This window comes from Polyodon spathula, chromosome 23 (genome assembly GCF_017654505.1).
Source record: "Polyodon spathula isolate WHYD16114869_AA chromosome 23, ASM1765450v1, whole genome shotgun sequence".
In the NCBI taxonomy this organism is placed as follows: domain Eukaryota; kingdom Metazoa; phylum Chordata; class Actinopteri; order Acipenseriformes; family Polyodontidae; genus Polyodon; species Polyodon spathula.
Genome location: NC_054556.1, coordinates 19361707 through 19381766, shown reverse-complemented (window position 1 = coordinate 19381766; position 20060 = coordinate 19361707). Strand labels below are relative to the sequence as shown.

At 40.4% G+C, this 20060-nt stretch overlaps 1 protein-coding gene across 1 annotated transcript in view; it reads right to left on the bottom strand.

Annotated features, from left to right (window-relative positions):
- Window positions 1-3148: 3148 nt before the first annotated feature.
- Window positions 3149-20060, bottom strand: part of LOC121297754 (potassium voltage-gated channel subfamily B member 1-like) — a 94362-nt gene continuing 77450 nt past the window's right edge. The window contains exon 3 of the mRNA XM_041224228.1: window positions 3149-5512. Within this exon, the coding sequence (XP_041080162.1) occupies window positions 3494-5512 (2019 nt within the window). The 3' untranslated portion in view covers window positions 3149-3493. The remainder of the gene's footprint in view (window positions 5513-20060) is intronic.

Sequence of the window (20060 nt, the reverse complement as noted above, 5' to 3'; positions counted from 1 at the left end):
CTGGGTACCGCTCTCTCTCTCTATCTCTTTTGTGTCCCAGTCTACTGGGACAGACTTCCTCCCAAGGGGTGGCTCCCCGAGTCATAACCCTCATATGTGTTTTTGGTTGCTGGGTCCTCTGCCCCTGGGATGTGTCGGCATCATCGTTCTCAGTCAATGACCACTTGCTAGCCTGTTTCGGTTGCTGCGTCCTCTGCCCCTGGGATGTGTCAGCATCGTCGCCCTCAGTCAGTGATCACTTTCTATCCTGTTTCCATGTCCGGCTCTGCTGGTCTGCTGCTAGAGTCAGGGCCTCGCCCGCTCCTCTATCCTAAGTCCAGTCCTTTCTAGTTGGCACTCTGTCCTACTAACTGCTCCTTTCTGCTTCTTCTGCCCTATCCTTTTTTTTTGGCTCTTTACTGTGAGGTGACCATATGGCTCCATATTAACTGGGGCAGTTGCATTCCGGTAAGTGTAGCCCTGCTTCTCTTAAAGGAAAGAGGTAAGTGAATGGTACCTGAGACAGGTAAAATGTACCAGAATGCGGAACACGGAGCCATACGGTCATCTTTTCTTAACAACATCTATTTTTTTCCCCCATTTCTAGCAGCATATTAAATAATAACAATAGGTGATTTCACAAAGTTTAATACTGTCAAATAAATAAAAACAAAACAAAGACAACTGTTCTTGTCTTTGTTGGTTTTCCATGGGAACATCAACAAGAAAAGAGGGGGGTTCAGGCATGTGAAATCACACACATGTAGTTTGTTCAAAATGTCAGTTTGCTGTTCTATGTAACCCTGTGGTAATATCTTGGTCTTTCACCCAAATCCATTGATTGTGATGATATAATGCACCTTCACACTGCCCTGTGTACCTGCGACTGTAGAAACAAAGGTAGGACATTATACATGACTTTGTAACCTCACGCAGACAAACTGACTGCAAAACAAACGAACAGAAAACAAACACAACAAAAAAGTCATTCAACGATTAACAAGTGCTCTACACAAAATGAACAATTGTCTCTACATAAAAGGAACAGTTTTTCTACCTAATCCATTATTATAATTCATAATACAAAAAGAAATTGTTTTAATATATTTTTTTTACTGAGTTGCCTCTAATAAAAATCTGCTAAAAATACTGATAATTATTTTAATATATTTGAACAGAAAAATAGACTACTCTGAGATGCATGATGGTCATATAACCATTTCCATACACCAAATACTTATAGGAAGTGACTCCATGGCAGACAGGAAGTGACATGGTAAACAGAGTGTCCGGGCCAGGCTCCCCTTAGTAAACATTCCACAATCTGAAGCACATCTCAACCCTTTCAAGTGCTTGGTTTATCAGAGTCTTTCTTTGCTTTATGAAGGAGAGAAAAACCAAGCAGTTCAGACTTATTTGCACATCATTCTGGTAGCATGTGATAAAATAATCACCTCGCTTCCGAGTTGTATTTTTGTGAAGGGGATGAGGGGGGGAATCACAAAACTTCAGTCAAGCCAATCATAATAGATTTACAGCAGCTACACATATTAACAATGCATGAGCATCATTTACAGCAGTCAACACTGGCTTGAAGGGTTCCAATGTGGTAGGCTGCAGTTGCTATGGAAACAGTGAAGTCCTCCCCCCCCCCCCCCCCCCCCAGCAGTGCTAAGTGTTGTGTATGTGTGCGTGTGACAGTATGCACCTTGATCACATCCAGAGCCACAATCTTTAATGCGGTCCTCTCTTGAATTCTGGCTAAATGTAGGCTGTGTATAGAGAAGGAACAGAGTCCTAAGCTGAGCTTACAAGGAAAGGCATGAGAAATCTACCTCGCTTGTCAGTCAGTTAGGGCACAAGTAGCGGGACACTGGGGGTGAGGGTAACACAAAAAGCGTCTCAAACGGGGGTATTATATATTAAGGTAGGAGTGTTCCGTCTAGAAATGTATATAATGCAGTAGAAATATTTTACATATAATTACAAGGTGCTGGAGGATATTGTAATCATGCGGTTAAATTAAATTTAAACACAAGCCATCTAACAGGCTCTCTAAAATGAGATGCTCCTGCTATGCATCTTTCAGAACAGGCTCTAGCATAGCGCTGTGAATGTGGAGTGGCTGCAGATATACTGGATGGTATAGACGATCTAACAGAGCATGTTTGGAGTATATGTGTTGAAAAGCATTAACCTGCTTGTCAGCCAAAGACTTTCTATATACCGGCTGACACCCACTTTCATTGCATTAGTAGATTTCTCACTATGTTTGTATTGCAAGTGTAGAATTCAGAGATGTATCTTCCAATCAATAGGTAAAAAAACCATAACCCAGTTCTCACTCATCTGCTCCTGCCAAACGTAACTTTACAAGAAGAGACATTCTCTTGAGATGCAAGTCCCTGTTAGAACCAGGGGCGCTGGAACTAGGGGTACAGGGGGTGCAGATGGCTTTGAATGGCTTCCGTCATATACAGGGGTTACAGTTTTGTTCAATGGCTTTCAGCACCCCTACTTTAAAAATTGTCCTAAGTTCTTTGGCTCTTAAGACTTCAAAATATAATAAGCAAACATTAATGTCTATTTATAAAATGAAGAAGCTGAATGGCTAGCTACAAAATAATCAGATGAGATCAGAACAATTTTGTGTGTGCAGAAGTCATTACTTGAATGTAGATTTACAGAAGGCGCTGCACCATTCTCGATTTGAAATTTCCAAACACCCAGACCACGTGTGCTACTGAACTTGCTCCTAATGCTGTGTTTGCTGTCGGGGACTATGGGGGACTGAGTAAAATTTGCTGTTGAAAATGGCGCTTTGGATGTCTAAAGTGAGAACTGTAAATACATGTAAACCCTGCACATGATAAAAAATATACCTGGTATTTAGAAACAATATGCTTGTAATTCAATTTTTCCACTATTCAGAACTTGACTATGTTGGTGTTTTAAATCTCCCATGAGAAACAGCACAATTCATTCTAACAGTTTCTATCAGCAGCCCTGTATCTAAGGTCTGTTTTGGATAAAGTAACAAGGCATTACTTCAATATTAAAACAACCCATCTAATATTAAAACACATGCTTCCTACATGTGAAAGGAAATGAAAGAAGTATGAAAGCACTAGTATATCCTCCTTATAGCACATTGCAAAACAGTCGAACATTTCAAGGTGCTTTTTATGTTTTATTTGTATTCATAATCCTGTATTTACATATAGTACTTGTAGCCTCCACAAGAGGTCCATATTAATACTGATTCACATAGAACTGTCAGCCTGTTTATCCTGTTCAGGGAGAAGAAAAGGAGAGTAGAATACATTTTCATCAGTATTTGGAAATTCACAGTACTATCCAAATCCCATCTTAAACAGGACTGTCTCCCTTCACACCTCTCCTTTGCTTCTTCGAAACAGCTGATCATGCCATGCAAAAGCTCTCGTTTTTCCCCTAAAGAAGATGTCTGTTTTCCTGTGTAATGTCCCTCTCTCTGTCGTTGGTCTAGAAGCAGTCAGATACTTTCATTGTATGTGCTGGAATGGCTTTGTTCGCTGTTTGGAAAGCGGATGTCTTGTGAGATGTGGTTCTCCACTTTGCTGCTTTCCTGGTTGCAACCTGGTGTGCTTCTCCCCGCAATGCCCTCCAAAGGGAAAATGCAGTTTTGACCCACTAACCTCTGCGATGATGTTACTTCTAGGTGGCTGCCTCTCTGCTTCTGATAGCCGCTGTTTATGTTGTACTTTGGGCTTGCGTTTCCCAGGAGCCATTTAGAAGCACTTGCATCGGTCCCCTCTTGTAAATGTTCTTCTTCATCAGTGTCTGCATCAATATATTTGTTAATGGAAGCGTCATGGAAGGTGAACACATTTGGCATGAGGCTCTCTGGAGACTTAGGAGGTGTTTTGCAACTGGCTGTTGTGTAGATTGAGACTTCTGGACTGAGCAGAGACCGGTCAGAAAACAGAGAGCTATCAGAAAGAGGCCCACTCAGGGTATCTGTAACAGAAGCTGACATTCCAGGTGCGCTTTGAAAAGCACCAGCTTCCCGGAAATTCACTTTGAAGGACCTGGATTTCAACGGATTGTTGAACCTAAAGGAAGGGGGTTGGGAATTTGGATTGTTGCAATTCATCTCCAGGAAACTGTTCTCCTTGACCGGATAAATTTGTGCGCTGGTGGCGGTTTTGGGGGAGAGCAGTCCTTCGTACTCGTGAGTGGTCTCCAGAGATGGATTTGCACTGACTTTGAAGGACAGGGAGGTGATTGGACTGTGAGGGAATCTCCCGATTTCTGGAAAATCTGTAGCACAACTTATAAAACTGTCAATACTAGACATGCTTCTCATGTCAATAATTCCTTCAGGGGGGGGCAGCACAGGATCTGTTGGACCCGGGATACTGTCCATCTCTATTTCATCCCTTTGTTTGCCTACTTTTGATGACTGGCCTCCCTCTTTGGTATTGAGGTTGGGTTGGGATTGAGTCTTGGCCATCTTACTATACATTTCTTCTAGTGTTTCCACATTGAGATGCTGAGGGCTTGTGCTCGGTCGAGCCGTGTCCGGCGAGCCTTGGTCTTTAACATTTAAAGACTTGTTGGAGCTTGTCTCTGACATGGTTCGTTTTGTCCATTTCCATTTGTTGGGTGAAAGGTGGTTGTCCTGCACCTTCTCCTTCTTATCCATGTTTTCTTCACTCTTCTCCACCACAATGTCCATCAGTTCTATACTCCGGGCAAAAGCATCCTTCATGTTCATTGAAACAATGCTTCCATTTCTCTTTGCCCTCTCGAGGGCTTCTCGGCGCTTGATTGCCTTTTCTTGCCTCTTTTGTTCCTTGTAGAATTCTGAGAAATTGTTCACAATAATTGGTATAGGAAGTGCAATCACCAACACCCCAGCGATACAACAAAGCCCCCCAACAATTTTACCCAAAAGAGTCTTAGGGTAGATATCCCCATACCCTACTGTGGTCATGGTGATGGTAGCCCACCAGAAAGAAGCAGGGATGCTCTTAAACTTTGTGTCATCCTCGTCCTTCTCAGCAAAGAACACCAAGCTGGAGAATATCATGATGCCCATTGCTAGAAACAAAATTAGCAACCCCAGCTCATTGTAGCTTCGTCTCAGGGTGAATCCAAGAGACTGCAAGCCTGTGGAGTGTCTGGCGAGCTTCAGAATCCTCAAGATTCTCATGATCCGGAATATCTGGACCACTCTTCTGACGTTCTGGAACTGTAACACACTTTTATTGGACTCTGTAAGGAAGATTGTGATGTAGTAGGGCAAAATTGCCAACAGGTCGATCACGTTCAGCGGCCCTTTGAAGAACTTCCATTTGCTGGGGGAAGATAGGAAGCGTAGCAGGTATTCCATGGTGAACCATGCAATGCAAACGGCTTCCACGTGAGCCAGTTGAGGGTTGTCAGTGACCTGTCCGAATTCATCTGTATCCTGCAGCTCCGGGAGGGTGTTGAGGGACAAGGCAATCGTTGATAATACAATGAAGAGGATGGATATGATCGCCAAAATCTGGAAAAGACAACAAAAAAAATAATGATTAGCGTTTGAAAAACAATAAAAGGGAAACCTAAATTAACTGTCTAATGATACAAAAATCTATCAACAGGGGAAAAACTATTTTATATGCATTGTACTGTAGCGGCAGTAGAGAAAGGGTGAGGAAACAACGATTCAAATAAAAAAAGCTCTTTATATTCAAGAAACAAAAAAATACGGAAACTGATGACAGACGGCCCCAACCAGGCCACCTCAATGCAGTCATAGTGGACCTGTTTGGAGATAGGCAGACATAAAATTCGAAACAAAGTGATACATTTATTTAAATCAATGCATCACACAGACCAATACACACAGGCACACACAACAACCAATGACAGCTGTTTACAGATGTTCAAAGTCCCAGGGCCACTCCCCCTGCTGCTTCAGATCTGTGTCTGTTTCTAGTATTAATACTGTACACTCCAGGTACCAAACCAGAGCAGGAACCTGTAAACCCCTATAACAATCAGAGTCCATCAAACTCTAAATAAGGTGAATTGTATCATGGCTTTATATGGTTTTATACTGCAGCTATGCTTTTTATTTAAATTAAAATTGCAATACAGTAATACTAAAAGAAACTTCTTTGACAAGTGTTTTGACTTGAACTCTTGCTCAGTGTCTTCAATATTGAAATTTGTATACCATACGGTTTGGTGCAGTCCAAACTTATACAATGTTATAGCTATGGATACAATGGCTATTCAGCACACCTTTTACGTGCTAATTTCAATCTATATTCGGCGACACGGTATCCACCTCTGCTTTGTAAATGAAAGTGTATTAACAATTCAACAGCAGTTTCAGATTGATCAGTGCGGCAGCAGATTTGCTGAAAAAATGAGGTGTCGGTTAATTAACCACACATCATGTTCTCAATCCAAAAGCTTTCAAAACAGACAGACACGCTGATATTTCGACTGAGTCTTGCCTGTTAGAATCTTTCACAGTCCTGAGGGAGTTATTGAGGATTGTGATGTGCGTGGACAGGAACATTATCAGGCCTTTCCCCTTCATTTAAAACACGCCAAGCCAAACCAGATTTGAAGCCTGGGCAACACTTAAGGTCTGTGCATTTACTGTACCCATTAATAAAAAAACTAAGCTTTTTTTTGGTATTTCGCTATCTATTTGATTATATTTCTCATAGAAACCTACAGTACACTCCCTGACTCTCTTATTGTCTGATCAGCACATGAACTGTGATATTTAAAGGCAGGCAACCTGCTGTCACATGGCTCCTTTTTTTTTCAGTCATAGTAAATGTCCTGTTACTCATGTAACTTGAAAAAGACACACAATTTCAGTAAGGTGTGACAGATTTCTAGTGAAATCCAAAATACCAGGATGCTGTCATTGCAATATATCCACCCTGGAGACACTTGCTTCATTTCCACCTGCCCCTGGGTCCGACTCAAAAGCGGTTTGAAATGAGTCTGGCTCATTTCCATCAGCAGGAGATTGAGATCGGCTCGGTTCCCATTGGGACTGTCTGTCTGTCTGTCTGTCTGTCTGTCTGTCTCTGTTAGCCACTTTGTGCTTTAATTAAACATCTTTTTAAACAGCTATGTGTTCCCTTTCTCTTCATATTTTAAATGAATTTCATGTGTGGCCTATTAAAGTCATAGACTAAATTATACAATCAGCAATCTGTCTATTTTGACAATTTTCCAAGATTTTCAGTTCCAGTGCTTTGATTTCATAGCACAACAAATCAAAACAACACAAGCAATGGGGTGTTCTAATACATGTGTACACTGCTGTATTATATACACAAGCAATGGGGTGTTCTAATAAATGTGCACACTGCTGTATTCTATACACAAGCAATGGGATGTTCTAATAAATATGCATAGTGCTGTATATATTGTAAAGGTTGCTGTACTATGAAAGATAATATACATACACACACTGCTAGGGAATATGGAGGTTGTTGAAATCATTTATAAATAGCAATAACAAGAGTGAAACTGTCCAGGCTTGATAAACATGATAAACCTACTGAGCCCAACCATTCAGACCAATTATTTTTGTTTTCAGTTAAAAGTCTTTGCAATGATTTTAAACAAAAGATTTGTGATTAAAAATAGTCTGCCTGCTCCCGTGCGGGTCACAGTGGAATATTAGTAATTCATGACCCACTTATCAGACTGCAAAACATGCCTCCGCTACCTCACCTTATAATCACCTGGAAGACGAAACACTGACATTTAATGAGAAAGATGAATGCCTTCATTAACAGTCATACAACCCGAAGATGACCACACACATCGATTAATAAAAGCTGAATAACTTTTGGACAATGTTGGGTTGTCTTCTAAACTATGGTTTTACATTTGACATATTCTACCAATTGATTAACCTATAGCATGTGAGTGTTTGAATAATCCCAAATCTTTGAAGATGCGGAAATGTAATAGCAGAATACTCTCAGTAAACTAAGAGTTTAAACATGTATCATTTCCAGAACAGCTGTTTCAGCAAACTCCTTCATTATTTGTTTAAATGAACCTGTGTAATTAATTAATTTTAATCCCCTATACATGCATTTATTATAAAAACACTGATCTCCTTTTTTTTTCAACAGTTATCTGCAACATAATACCATGCCATAAAAATACCACAATGAACTTCACTGTAGAATAAAAACTTCCTAGTTCACAAACAAAAATTCAAAATACGTTAACATGTTCAATCTCAAAGTAAAGAAAACTGTGCTTCAGGAATCTGAATGCACAATAAACTTCAACTTACTGCAGGTTATCCAGCTTTAAAATAGATGCTGTCCTTTTAATAAGCTTGTAACATTACAGGGACAATGCTTGAATTCTGTACAAAGCTACTACTCTGCTATCTCTTTTAAATAGATCTTGAATATTTTATTTTTGTAATAAAAACAACCTCCAAATATACTATAAAGAAAAAGACAGGAGTGAATAGCTCTCAAGCTTCTCTGCTTGAAAACGACTTCCCGTCAAAAAAACAAACAAACACCCCTGCCTTTATAGCTGGCACTGTCAAGTTATATTAAGCAATAAACGCGGTCGGCTATCTCATGTGGAAAATTACCTGCATAGCACGGAGCAGTGGGATAAAAATAGCTGCTGTGCAATCTCCAGGATTCCCCCCGAGACAGGCAGTGCAGAGATCTTTTTATAGTATCGAACTCGGAGAAACCTCATGGGAAGTGCTGAGTGGCCCTTGTTTGTTTCAGCCTCAGTCAATGCAAACCTTGCTGTCAAGCCTGCTAAGTCATCGGTCCTGACTGCACTCTTATTGTTGCAGCACCTGTGCTGAAACAGTATTATATTCACTGCTGTTGTCAGAGAATTTAATTTTCTTGTAGTAATTGCTGAAAACCAACCAAGAAATCCCTAAGGTGTTTTACTCCCCACTTAATGAAGAGTTATTTTTGTTTGATTTTGTTTTTTATTTTCCCATTTGAAATGCCCAATTTTTTTAAGCCTGGCTCACCTCTGCAACCCCTGCGCTGACTGCGCCGGGAGGGACAAAGATGAACACACTCTGTCCTCCGAAACGTGTGCCGTCAGCCGTCCATTTCTTTTCACTCTGCAGGCCTGCCATGCAGCTACCATCAAAGTTACAGTGTCAGAGGACCACGCAGCACTGGGCCGCTTGCAGGCAGGCCAGTCTACAGGGATCGCTGGTGCACGGTGAGCCGAGGACATCCTGGCCGACTTAAGACCTCCCCTCCTCCGGGCGGTGCTCGGCCGCCCCCTGGGAACTCCCATTCATGGCCAGCAGTGGAATAGCCTGGACCCGAACCGGCAACCTCCAGGCTATAGGGGGCATCCTGCACTCCACACGGAGTGACTTTACTGGATGCACCACTCGGGAGCTCCTCCTTAAGGAAGAGTTTAACATCAGTACTGTAAAGTCAGCAAACAAATGTATCTTTTCAACACTTTTGTGGTCCATTTTCATATCTACTTTAGTGTTGGTCTTTTGTGGGTACACATTAATGCAGAAAACAATAACAGTGCAACAGCTTGGGAGGACTAGGGGACAGTAGGACAAGTGCCTGTGCATAAATGTCTTGGCTGCGTCATGCATGTGTTCATTTTCCAGGAATGGGCATTACGTTCTTCATTTTCGAGGAAAACCTTACCTATACAAGCATGCAACTATTTACTCAGTCAAGGTCTGGCCCCTTTCTCTGTTGACTGACTCTGTGTCATATTGTACTGGCAGTGACATCCTATCTTAACAGAAATGTATTCAGATTTAAGAACCACACAGCTGCACTGCTAGTCTAAATAGAGAGGTTTCAATGGTGAACCGGTCTTAGCCTGTGGAAATGAAAACGCCTCTTTTCTGTTTGCATCACATCGGCGAGAAGAAATCTAGCATTACAAAAGCAGATGTCTTTTTAACCCCTACTGTGTATATATATATATATATATATATATATATATATATATATATATATATATATATATATATATATATATATATATATATATATATATATATATATACTGGCACTTGGGCAGCACTGAGTCCTGCAAGACATCCTTTGTACAGGAGATTGTACTGTGCATCCGAATGAAAGGTTGTGGAGAGAGAGAGGGGGGCAGGGGATAGCAAAGGAAACAGCCCTCTGTGAAGGAATATCAATAACTGCACTTTTCTACCATCTGCAACGTGGCGGAGACACTGTTGAATGAATTCCTCTGCACTGAATAGGGAATGAGCTCTGAGACCACACCTCACACCCAGTTCAGCACGGTGCACAGTGTCGAGGAGGGTTGCCATGACAACCAGCATCTGGGCCAGTCATAATAACATAGTTATGCTTTTGTTTATGAAAGGCAAGTAGGGTGAATGTAGACAATAGATGACTGTGGTAGGGGGAGGGAGGGGGTGACAAGTGGAATCCCTTATTAAAAATGATTATATTACACATTATATTTAGTCTTAGTACAAGTTAATTTCTTTTGGTGGGCTATTTAAAAAGGTCTCTAAAATAACAAGCTCTACATGCAAACCATCATGACCTACAGCCACCGGTTCCTCTTTTATTGGGATACTCAAATTGGTGGTAAAGACTGTTAACAACAGTTCTGCTGTTGGTCGTACTGCATGATAACCGTTACAATTTGCATTAGGAAAATAAAAGTTAATCATGTAGCAGGTTGTATAAACAGAAATCTATTATATTGTGTAGCATATAGAGAATTGAGCAACTAACTGTCAATTCTACTTAAAGGCAGTGCTGTATAGTGTTCACACTCATCCATAACCAGACTTCAGTGTATTCCACCTGCCAACAGCACAGACATCAAGGCACTCATTAACTATGTGGCCCACCTTAGTTAAGCAATTGGATAGATTTTTGTTAGAGCCCATTCCCGAGTCTAGTAGCTCTGCGCACTCCGCAGAGAGAATATGAGTCACTCATCAATCTTTGTGGATGCTGCTTTGAGGCTCTAGTCACACAGCTGCCTGTTACAAGCAGTCGCTGCAATAGCTGAGACACACCACTATTTCAAGATACTGCTATTAAAGCCCACTGATAAACCGCTTTGCTTGCTGCTGCTCTGTACTCAGGAAGGGGAGGATGTGGAGTATAGGCCTTTAGATTAAAGCTCCAGTTTGAACATTTTTCGCCCATAATTTGAATATAAATTTGCAGGTCACTGGGTGGTCTGAATCATGCTCATGTTAAGGGTATAAGGCAGGCACATGCAGAATGTACTTATAACTATTAATCTGGACAACGGTTCATAGAGGCAGCATCGTAGTTCATAATCTAGTTACTAAGATATTGTGAGCGCCAACTGCCCACTGAATGTTTGAAGGGTTCAGTTGTATGTTTTGAAATAGGGTTAGGAAGGTTCACAATAACAAGCCACTGGTCTGGCTAAAACTGATACTATCAAGATTGTATATGTGACAGAGTGACCACATTAAAGGTTGAAGTACATGGAGTGATAGAGCTGGCTTGGCATAATATCTCTTAGCTCTAGCAAATGCATACTCTCAGAAATAGATGCATCATTGGGCTATTCGGGAGACACATGATGACATCCTTCACTCCTGTACCTGGAAGAACGTCCTCCAGTTCAAGTAGATATCATGCACCTATTCTGTAACTGTAAGCTTGATGACCATTACATCGTGTCTAGAGGTATCATTGCAATAACTGTGTATTTCTGTATTACTAATAATCTTTCCATGCTAATACATGAATAATGTAGCTTTAATAAACACTCTTGTCAAGTACCAGTAATAACATGGATTAAGGTCAATAGCAAAGTGACTATAGTTGCTTCCACAACCCTTACACATTGACTGTGAGAACACCTTCCTGTGTATAACATGATGAAATGCTTGTTTTGGCTGCTGGCAGATCGGAGTGAGTGTATTCTTCTCCCTGGAGGCAGAGGAGCAGTGCAATCCACAGCAAGGTCACAGACATGCCGCTCTCCTGCTACATTCAGACACTGGATTATTTGCTGTAAACAATCAGGTGCATAAATGTTAATTAATGCTGTCAGATGCTTTAAAGCCATGCCCTGCTCATCAAGCTGAGACAAAAAAAAAAAAAATACTGTATACAGCTCGAGGGCCGTTTTAAATACACTCAAATAAAATGCCCTTTTATTCATGCCTGTTTTTTGCGTCATTCCCTACTCTCTGTAATTTCTATATAGATTGTGAGAGGTGGGAGGGATTTTTTCCCCTGCCCTGTTCTCAATGCTTTTCTTGTACGATTCCGACGATACAACATGAAAATCACAGAATACAGTTCAGTTCCTGGACCCCTTGTAAACAAGGCCTCAGTCTCAATGGATAATTCTCCTGGTTAAATAAATAAATACATCCAAAAAATAAAAAAAATATATATATATAAAAAATGAAGCTAATATCTCGTTAGGTCTTTACATTCACAAACTAAAGAATCACACATATTACATTTATTTAATAAGACACTCCTGAGCTTGTTACCTATACACTGTGGCTAATCAAGCCCGCAGTAAAACCACTCAATTCTTACTGATCGTTTATACTGGAATAAACTGATCCATTGATTGAGAATTGAACAGAAGATCGTGCAATAACAAAAATAACCACCAGGGGCCCCCAGTCCCCATGCTAAGACCTCCCAACCCAAGTGTTGCTGCAGTGCAGGAAACTTTAGACATCGTTGAAGTTGTCACTCCAAATTGCTTAAATGAATCGAGTTTGGCACACACAGGGTTTCTCTTTCCAAATCTTACATAATCAAGCAGTCCAGCTTGTGAGCAGCGTGGGTCAGCTTGTTAAACTCAATGAAACTCTGGCAGACACGTTTAAACATGTATACAGCCTGTTGTGCTCGAGAAGATCTTGTCATACAAGTGTATTAATACTGGATGTTTTCTATAGCTGTACCTCTAGAATATAACACATGGTTTGGGCTTTGCAAGAGTCATTTTTTTATGAACTAATAAATTGATTTTTTTTTTTTTCTGTAACATACAAACTAGTCACATGTAACATAAATGTCATCCACTTTCAACAGTATAATAGATGTGACTTGGATGATCCTAAAGTGTGCCCGAGCCATTTAGCACCACTTAAATCTGCTAGAAAAGCCATCAATGCTCAGTTTAGTCTTTTGTCAACATAATTGAAGCCATCAGTGCATGCTGTTGATGAGCCTCACTTTTTAAAATTCAAAAGCGTGCCCATATTTTACAACACTGCAAGATGTGTCATTTATATCCTTTATAGACCTACCTGCACGAAAACCACAGGGTGTGAGAATTTCCATTTCATGTCATGTCAAAATGTTAGACCAAACATGTCAAAATGTTAGACCACGTTGTGCTTTAATTAGGCATTTTAAACAACTTTTGTAGTCTTATGTATTTTAATGTGTGGATATGTGTTCCTTTTCTCTTACTATTTTTAATGACTTGCATGTGTGGTCTATTAAAGTCATCAATTAAATTAGACAATCACTAATTTGCCTATTTTTTCCAAGATTCTCATTTCCAATGGCTTGATTTCATACGCACAACAAATCAAAATTACAGAAGCAATGGGGTGTTCTAATACATGTGCACACTGCTGTATTATATACACAAGCAATGGGGTGTTCTAATACATGTGCACACTGCTGTATATATTATAAAGGCTGCCATACTATACAAGATAAAATGTACCTCAAGAGCTATCTGACCTTGAGTGGGGAAAAAATAAACCACTTTGTATTTTACAGAATACAATATATAGGTCATTAAGAATAACTAAGCATACTACCTAATCTTAATGCTGTCCATCCAATACAAGCGCTGTGACATTTAGGCAGAGTCCTGCAAGCCTGTGTCTATTCTTGAGTAATGGGGTGTCCATCGACTGTGCATTAAGTCATGTTCAATTTCTTGATATTTTTTAGCCCTAGCACCAGCTCAGGCTTTTATCTGACCCTATGAGAACTGAGGTTACATACATAAGAACATAAGAACATAAGAACATAAGAAAGTTTACAAACGAGAGGAGGCCATTCGGCCCATCTTGCTCGTTTGGTTGTTAGTAGCTTATTGATCCCAAAATCTCATCAAGCAGCTTCTTGAAGGATCCCAGGGTGTCAGCTTCAACAACATTACTGGGGAGTTGATTCCAGACCCTCACAATTCTCTGTGTAAAAAAGTGTCTCCTATTTTCTGTTCTGAATGCCCCTTTTTCTAAACTCCATTTGTGACCCCTGGTCCTTGTTTCTTTTTTCAGGCTGAAAAAGTCCCTTGGGTCGACACTGTCAATACCTTTTAGAATTTTGAATGCTTGACAAGAATGGAGGAAACACACATAGTTCAGAAGGGATTTCATGTTGGACTAATTAACACTCCAGCAGGATTTGCGCTGGTTATTCAAACGCACAGCTCTTTGACTTTTGCACAGATTAGTAATTATGGGATGTAGAGTTGTTACAGGATCAGGTAATGGAGCATATTGCTGTGTGTTTTTTTCATAATTGCTTAATAATTAGAGCAGAATGTGTTGCTTTGCTAGCGTCTGTGAGAGTATTTCAGGGTGTCTGAGTGCAGTGCTGCTCCACAGGTGCAAGGATAGACTAGAGGTCTGCGTGCAACCACCATATTCCTCATACTGCGCCTGTCCCTGTGGGAAGAGTGTGTCTTTCTCAAACAGATTGTGCATGTATTTTGTGGCACCATGTTTTCTTGCCCTTTCTAGAATAGGACTATTTATTTCCTACAAGAGTTTCGGTGCAGGCCTTTTCTTGTTTCCAAATGTATCGTCCTTGCTGGTAATGCTGTGGGTCCATTTCCTTTAGGGGGAATACACTTGGATTATAATGGTATGAAATGCAGTTCCACAATCAGGACCAGGATTCAACTGACAAAATCTACTGCCTTCATTGTACAGAATGACTGAAGCCAGCGTCCGCCAATTTATTTTATGTTTAATATTTTGGTAACACTTTTACTGTGTATTTACATAGTACTTACTTAGTAAATATGTGTACTTACACATAACTACAATGCTATTATGCATAGTTACAGTGTACGTAAGGAGTCAAACCTAACTCCACTAACCTTAACTTTAAGCGTACGTTTAATACCTGATACAACTGTGCACTTGTATATATAATGCAAAAAGGTTAAGTACATGTGTATTTACTAAATAACTACTATGCACATACACAGTCATTAGAGACCCAATGTAAAGTGCTACCCAAACTCTTTCAAGACCATTCAAGAGGTATCAGATCAATAAGTCCACACAGAAGCCTAACTCAGGCTTTCACAGTGTCTGACATTGCATATCCTTTCTGGAGGACCTGCTCCAACAATCCACAGACATGTCAAATGTTGTTTTCCTTACAGCCCCTCCTGACTTTAATTTACTGCTATTGACAAGAATGGAGGAAACGCTTTGACCACATGGTTCAATAAATATAAGCAGATATAAGTCTAGCACAGTGCTTGACTATACTATACTGGATTGTTCTGCACAGTGCTTGCAGAACACAAAATAGCTTTTCAGAATACTTATTTCAGTAAAGCTAAACAAATCATTCCCTGGAAATTTAGTTCCCTGGAAATGGACTCCAGATGTTCTCCCTCATTGCCATGTCTTTATAATTTTTGTGTGCTTTATTGTACAGCTCCGGGTATTTTGACACTGCAAGAATGATCTTTTCTTCCGCCATTGTTTAATGAAGGCACGCAAGAGAAGCTGTTCCTCATTGGTCAGTTCCCTAGCTGCCGCGTTACAAAATCGCAAACTAGGACACCAACCCTGTTTTTTTTCCGCATTGCTTCAGCGCCGCTTCAGTGTCGCCCGTCACATTGCAGGCAGTGTGAATGGTTTGTATCAAAAATACATGTTTTATTTTTTTTTTTGTCATGGTGCGGTGTGTCATACACATCTGGTGTGTGGAGACCTTATGTAAAAAGTTCGATAAATGAATCCTGTTTTAAATACCATTCACAGCTGGAACAATTACTATATTCACACAATTATTGTTTTGAGATTCAGCTTTTATTCAGAGCTCCCCTAAATCCCTTGTTTAGAAAGATACAGGGTATTAATGCTTGTGACAGGGTAGCCGTGTGAATGCGTGCATTTGCTGCTGAGTGACAGGAGGAGATCGAGACGGAGGTTGAAGTTGATACACCCCGTAGACGGACAGGATTTATTTACAAATCAACACACTGAACAGCTCACATGACACTACCAGCAACAGCAGCGCACGAAGCACATACAACACAGTGTACAAAAACTCTGAACTAATTTTCTCAGTTCAATAATAAACATTGCTGAAGAGCTTGATCCTGGTGGATAAACGGTTAGGGTGGATACGCGATGGGTGGATACACAACGGATTACAGTAAATAAGTAAACAATAAACAGCAAAGCTGATGATTGATGATTTCAATGGAGCCTTTTCTTCAACAACTTCCCTGAATTGTTTTATACAGGATTGATGTATTGTAAGGTTCTGTATTAATGTGACTCTGCAAGCATTGGCATTGACAGTCAGACTTGTACTGAACACCAGGCTATACAGATGGAGAAGAACATTTGCGTCTTGCACTGCAGTTAAAGTGACCGTAACCAACAAAATATCCCCATAAATCTTAGTCATTTTGCACTTTCATTCACTAGCCGGACCTGTCTAATTTGACTGTTGGTTGAGAGCAGACATTCCTAGCAATGGCTGTGAACTGCTTTGGGCTGAAATACAATTGGGTTTGAAGACCGTGCTTCTTGGTGTCTAGTACAGGCCTCCTTCAGTAAACCCATTACCATTGTTGTATTCCAGTCTAGTTAAGGGTTCACATGTTATGTCCAATGATTGTGAATTGTTACTGGTTAGTTATTTTAATGTTAACTGGTTAGATGGATCATTTCACTCAACAGATCTTCTAAATAATGCAGAACATTTAGGTCTGTGCCAGCTTGTTAGTTAGCCTACTGGTATTAACACATATGGGTCTACGTTAATTCACCATGCTTACACCTCACATGTCAATCTTTTTTTTTCATTTATTTCAGCTGAAGCTCCATTGGGCTCTTCTGGGTGTTTAAATTGGCTGATTGGGGTCTTGCTAACAAGCTGTGAAGTAACTTGCCATTCCACAGCTGGGTTTCCTCTCATGTTGAGGATTCCTGGGCTAAATGGAGATATTATTATTTAGAGATTATGAAACATTGTATTCCATCCAAACAGATGGATTTTCTAAACCATGGTTGTCTGCTGAATTTAAAAGCGCTAGAGTTAAAACTAGATTGTTTAGACGGGCCAAACAACTTGATGCACCCATTGCTTGGGAAGCCTTTCGCACTGATAGAAAGAACTAGCTTACTAAGGAAAGCCAAGACTGAATGGCTAGAAGGTATTCCTCAAAACGTTTCAAATCCTAAGAAGTGTTGGTCTATGATAAAGGCAAGTTCTGGAAGGGGGAAGTGCCTTGTATGTCAAATGAGCAAGTCTCACAGACACTCCAGCTAGCATAGCTGAGCGTTTCAATATGTTTTTTGCTTCTTGTTTTAATCTAGTTGATACTCTGCTCCCCAGTCCAGGTTATGGGCACATTACTTACATTTAGCTACTGGCCCAGATGGCATCTCTGCAGCATTGCTCAGGTGCACTGCTCAAATCATTGCTCCACATCTTTCTTTACTCTTCAATCTGTCCCTAAATCAGGGAGTGGCTTCCCCCGCAACGGAAACGCTCATGGGTAACTCCAATACATAAAGGAGGAGATTTAGGGTTCAAATTATAGTCCAGTTTCCCTCTCACCTATTGTCTCTAAGGTTCTGGAGAGGATTGCGTACAGTTCTTGTGAAAATTATCTTTCCTTTAACCAGATTTTAACGAAATCACAGTTTTGCTTGCAAACTAATTCAGGAACAGGGGGTGCACTTCTAACATTTCTTGGTCCATGCTGTAAAAACAGCTGCTGTATTTTTGACCTCTCCAGAGCCTTTGACTCAGTTCCACAAATGTCCTTTTATCAAAACTTTCTAAATACAGGTCCAATTTAAAAATTCACTCATTACATGCTCCTGGGGGTCTGGGTATCTGATAATTTGCTCTGGACTCACCACGTTGATTACATCTATGGTAAAGCGGTGGGATTCTACTTATGATAACCTTCTTAGACGCTCTTCTCTCAAACACTGTGTTCACTGTGTTCTACCTCTGTGTCAGCCTGTGCTCGTAAAGGACCTGGGCTGAGAGTCTCCACAGAGCTGCTCTGACCATCAATCCATTTCACCTTCAGTTGTGTCGTTATTCTTTCTTTGGCACAGCCTTAGGGTTTTGGAATACCCTTCCGGATTCCACTGTGTCATAAGCCTCTCTGGGTTTCAAACTGTGAACGTGAACGTGCTTTAGTTGTAATGTAATTTAAATATAATATTTGTATCTTTTAATATATTTGTGTATTGTATGTATATGTGTGTGTATATGTGTGTTTTTATTGATATAGCTTGGATGTATGAAATGCATTAAGCCCAGGAAATATATTCTGAATGTAGTGTAATATTAAATTGTCCAGAACTGTTGGCAGACAGTCTTTAAAATAAATTAAAAAAACATTGTAATTGAACTGATACAGTTCTTAAATTGGTGACAAATAAAAAATAACAGAGAGTTTATGTGATTACTTTAAGATTTAGGACTGCCCCACTGGTCAAAGCATGTTACTGGCTGAAAGAAAAGTCAGTCAATAGGATAAGTGGCTGATTGGTTACTGACAGGAAAGAAGCAGCGAAGAAGTGGGGACAAGTTCACTCTCCAGGTGCAATGACTCAGGATGACCTTTTGAACTAATTTTCTCCATGTGAAGTCACTGTACTGTATAGTTCAGAAACAGCTATATTGTCCATGGCTCCATATATTGTACTGCAGCCAACAGTCTGTGCTCCTCAACATGTCTGTTTTTCACAGCAGCCAATTGAAGGTTTTCAAATGGATCTGAAAGACAGCAGGGGCGATCTATAGTGAATGCAACATTCTGTGTTTAAATGTGCCGAAAACAGCTTTAGTTGTTATTAGGTAAGATTTTTTTTTAGATAAACTTTGAGATAAAGTGAGACAGCTCAGAAAAATAACATCATCATTATGAAGCTTATCCCAAAGCACTTTCCAATAGAAATACTGCATGAACGCAAGTTCTTGATGTAAGGGATCAGCAAGATTCTCCTGGAGCTGTTTGTGTGTGATACTGTAAAATCAGTTTAGGGGGGAAACTTTGTGAAAACACAAGTACACAGGTAAAGATTACAGTCAGTAATTGTTCTGAGAGGGCAGTGGAACGAGACCGCAGTGGAAGTGTGCTCCTTGCCGCTTGGCTCAGGACAGTGAAGGATAAGTGTAATAGGATTGCGTTTCTATATATAGAAGAGTAAGCCAGGAAAACCTAATGGGCCATTACGTGGTTTGGCCCGTCGCTTTGAAACAACCCTGTAAGACCTTCCTCTATTTTGAGAAACTACCTGCGGCCATTCAATGCTTTATACGTGTTCAGCTAATTCCATTGTCTCCTCTGAATAACAAGATTTCCACGAAGACGGGACAAGCGCACAGGAGCTGGAATAATCCTGTTATGGGCAGAGGAACATAAATCCCGTTGAGTGTTTTCACATTGCTGTCAGGTAACCCCTGTCTGGAGATTGCTGGTGTGGGTGATTTAATGTAATTTCTTCACGAGGTGGGGGGGCATGGGGGGTTGCATGACGTACAGTACAAATCCATTTGTTTCAATCCCCTGACCTTTCACAGAAGAACAGTTTCTTACACTTACTGTTCAGTCCTTTCCTAATTTCTACTGTACACATGCAGTAGCATAACAGGGACGGAAATACCACTCCCATTGCACAGCAGTTTGACCCATTATTGGGTTTTTTTATGAGTTTAATAAGATACACCTGAGATACCTACAAACCGTGGCTAATCAAGCTTGTATGAAAACCTGGACTGGGTGAAACTGCCATGCACGGCCTTGTTTCCACCTCTGTGTAAGGTGCATTGTAA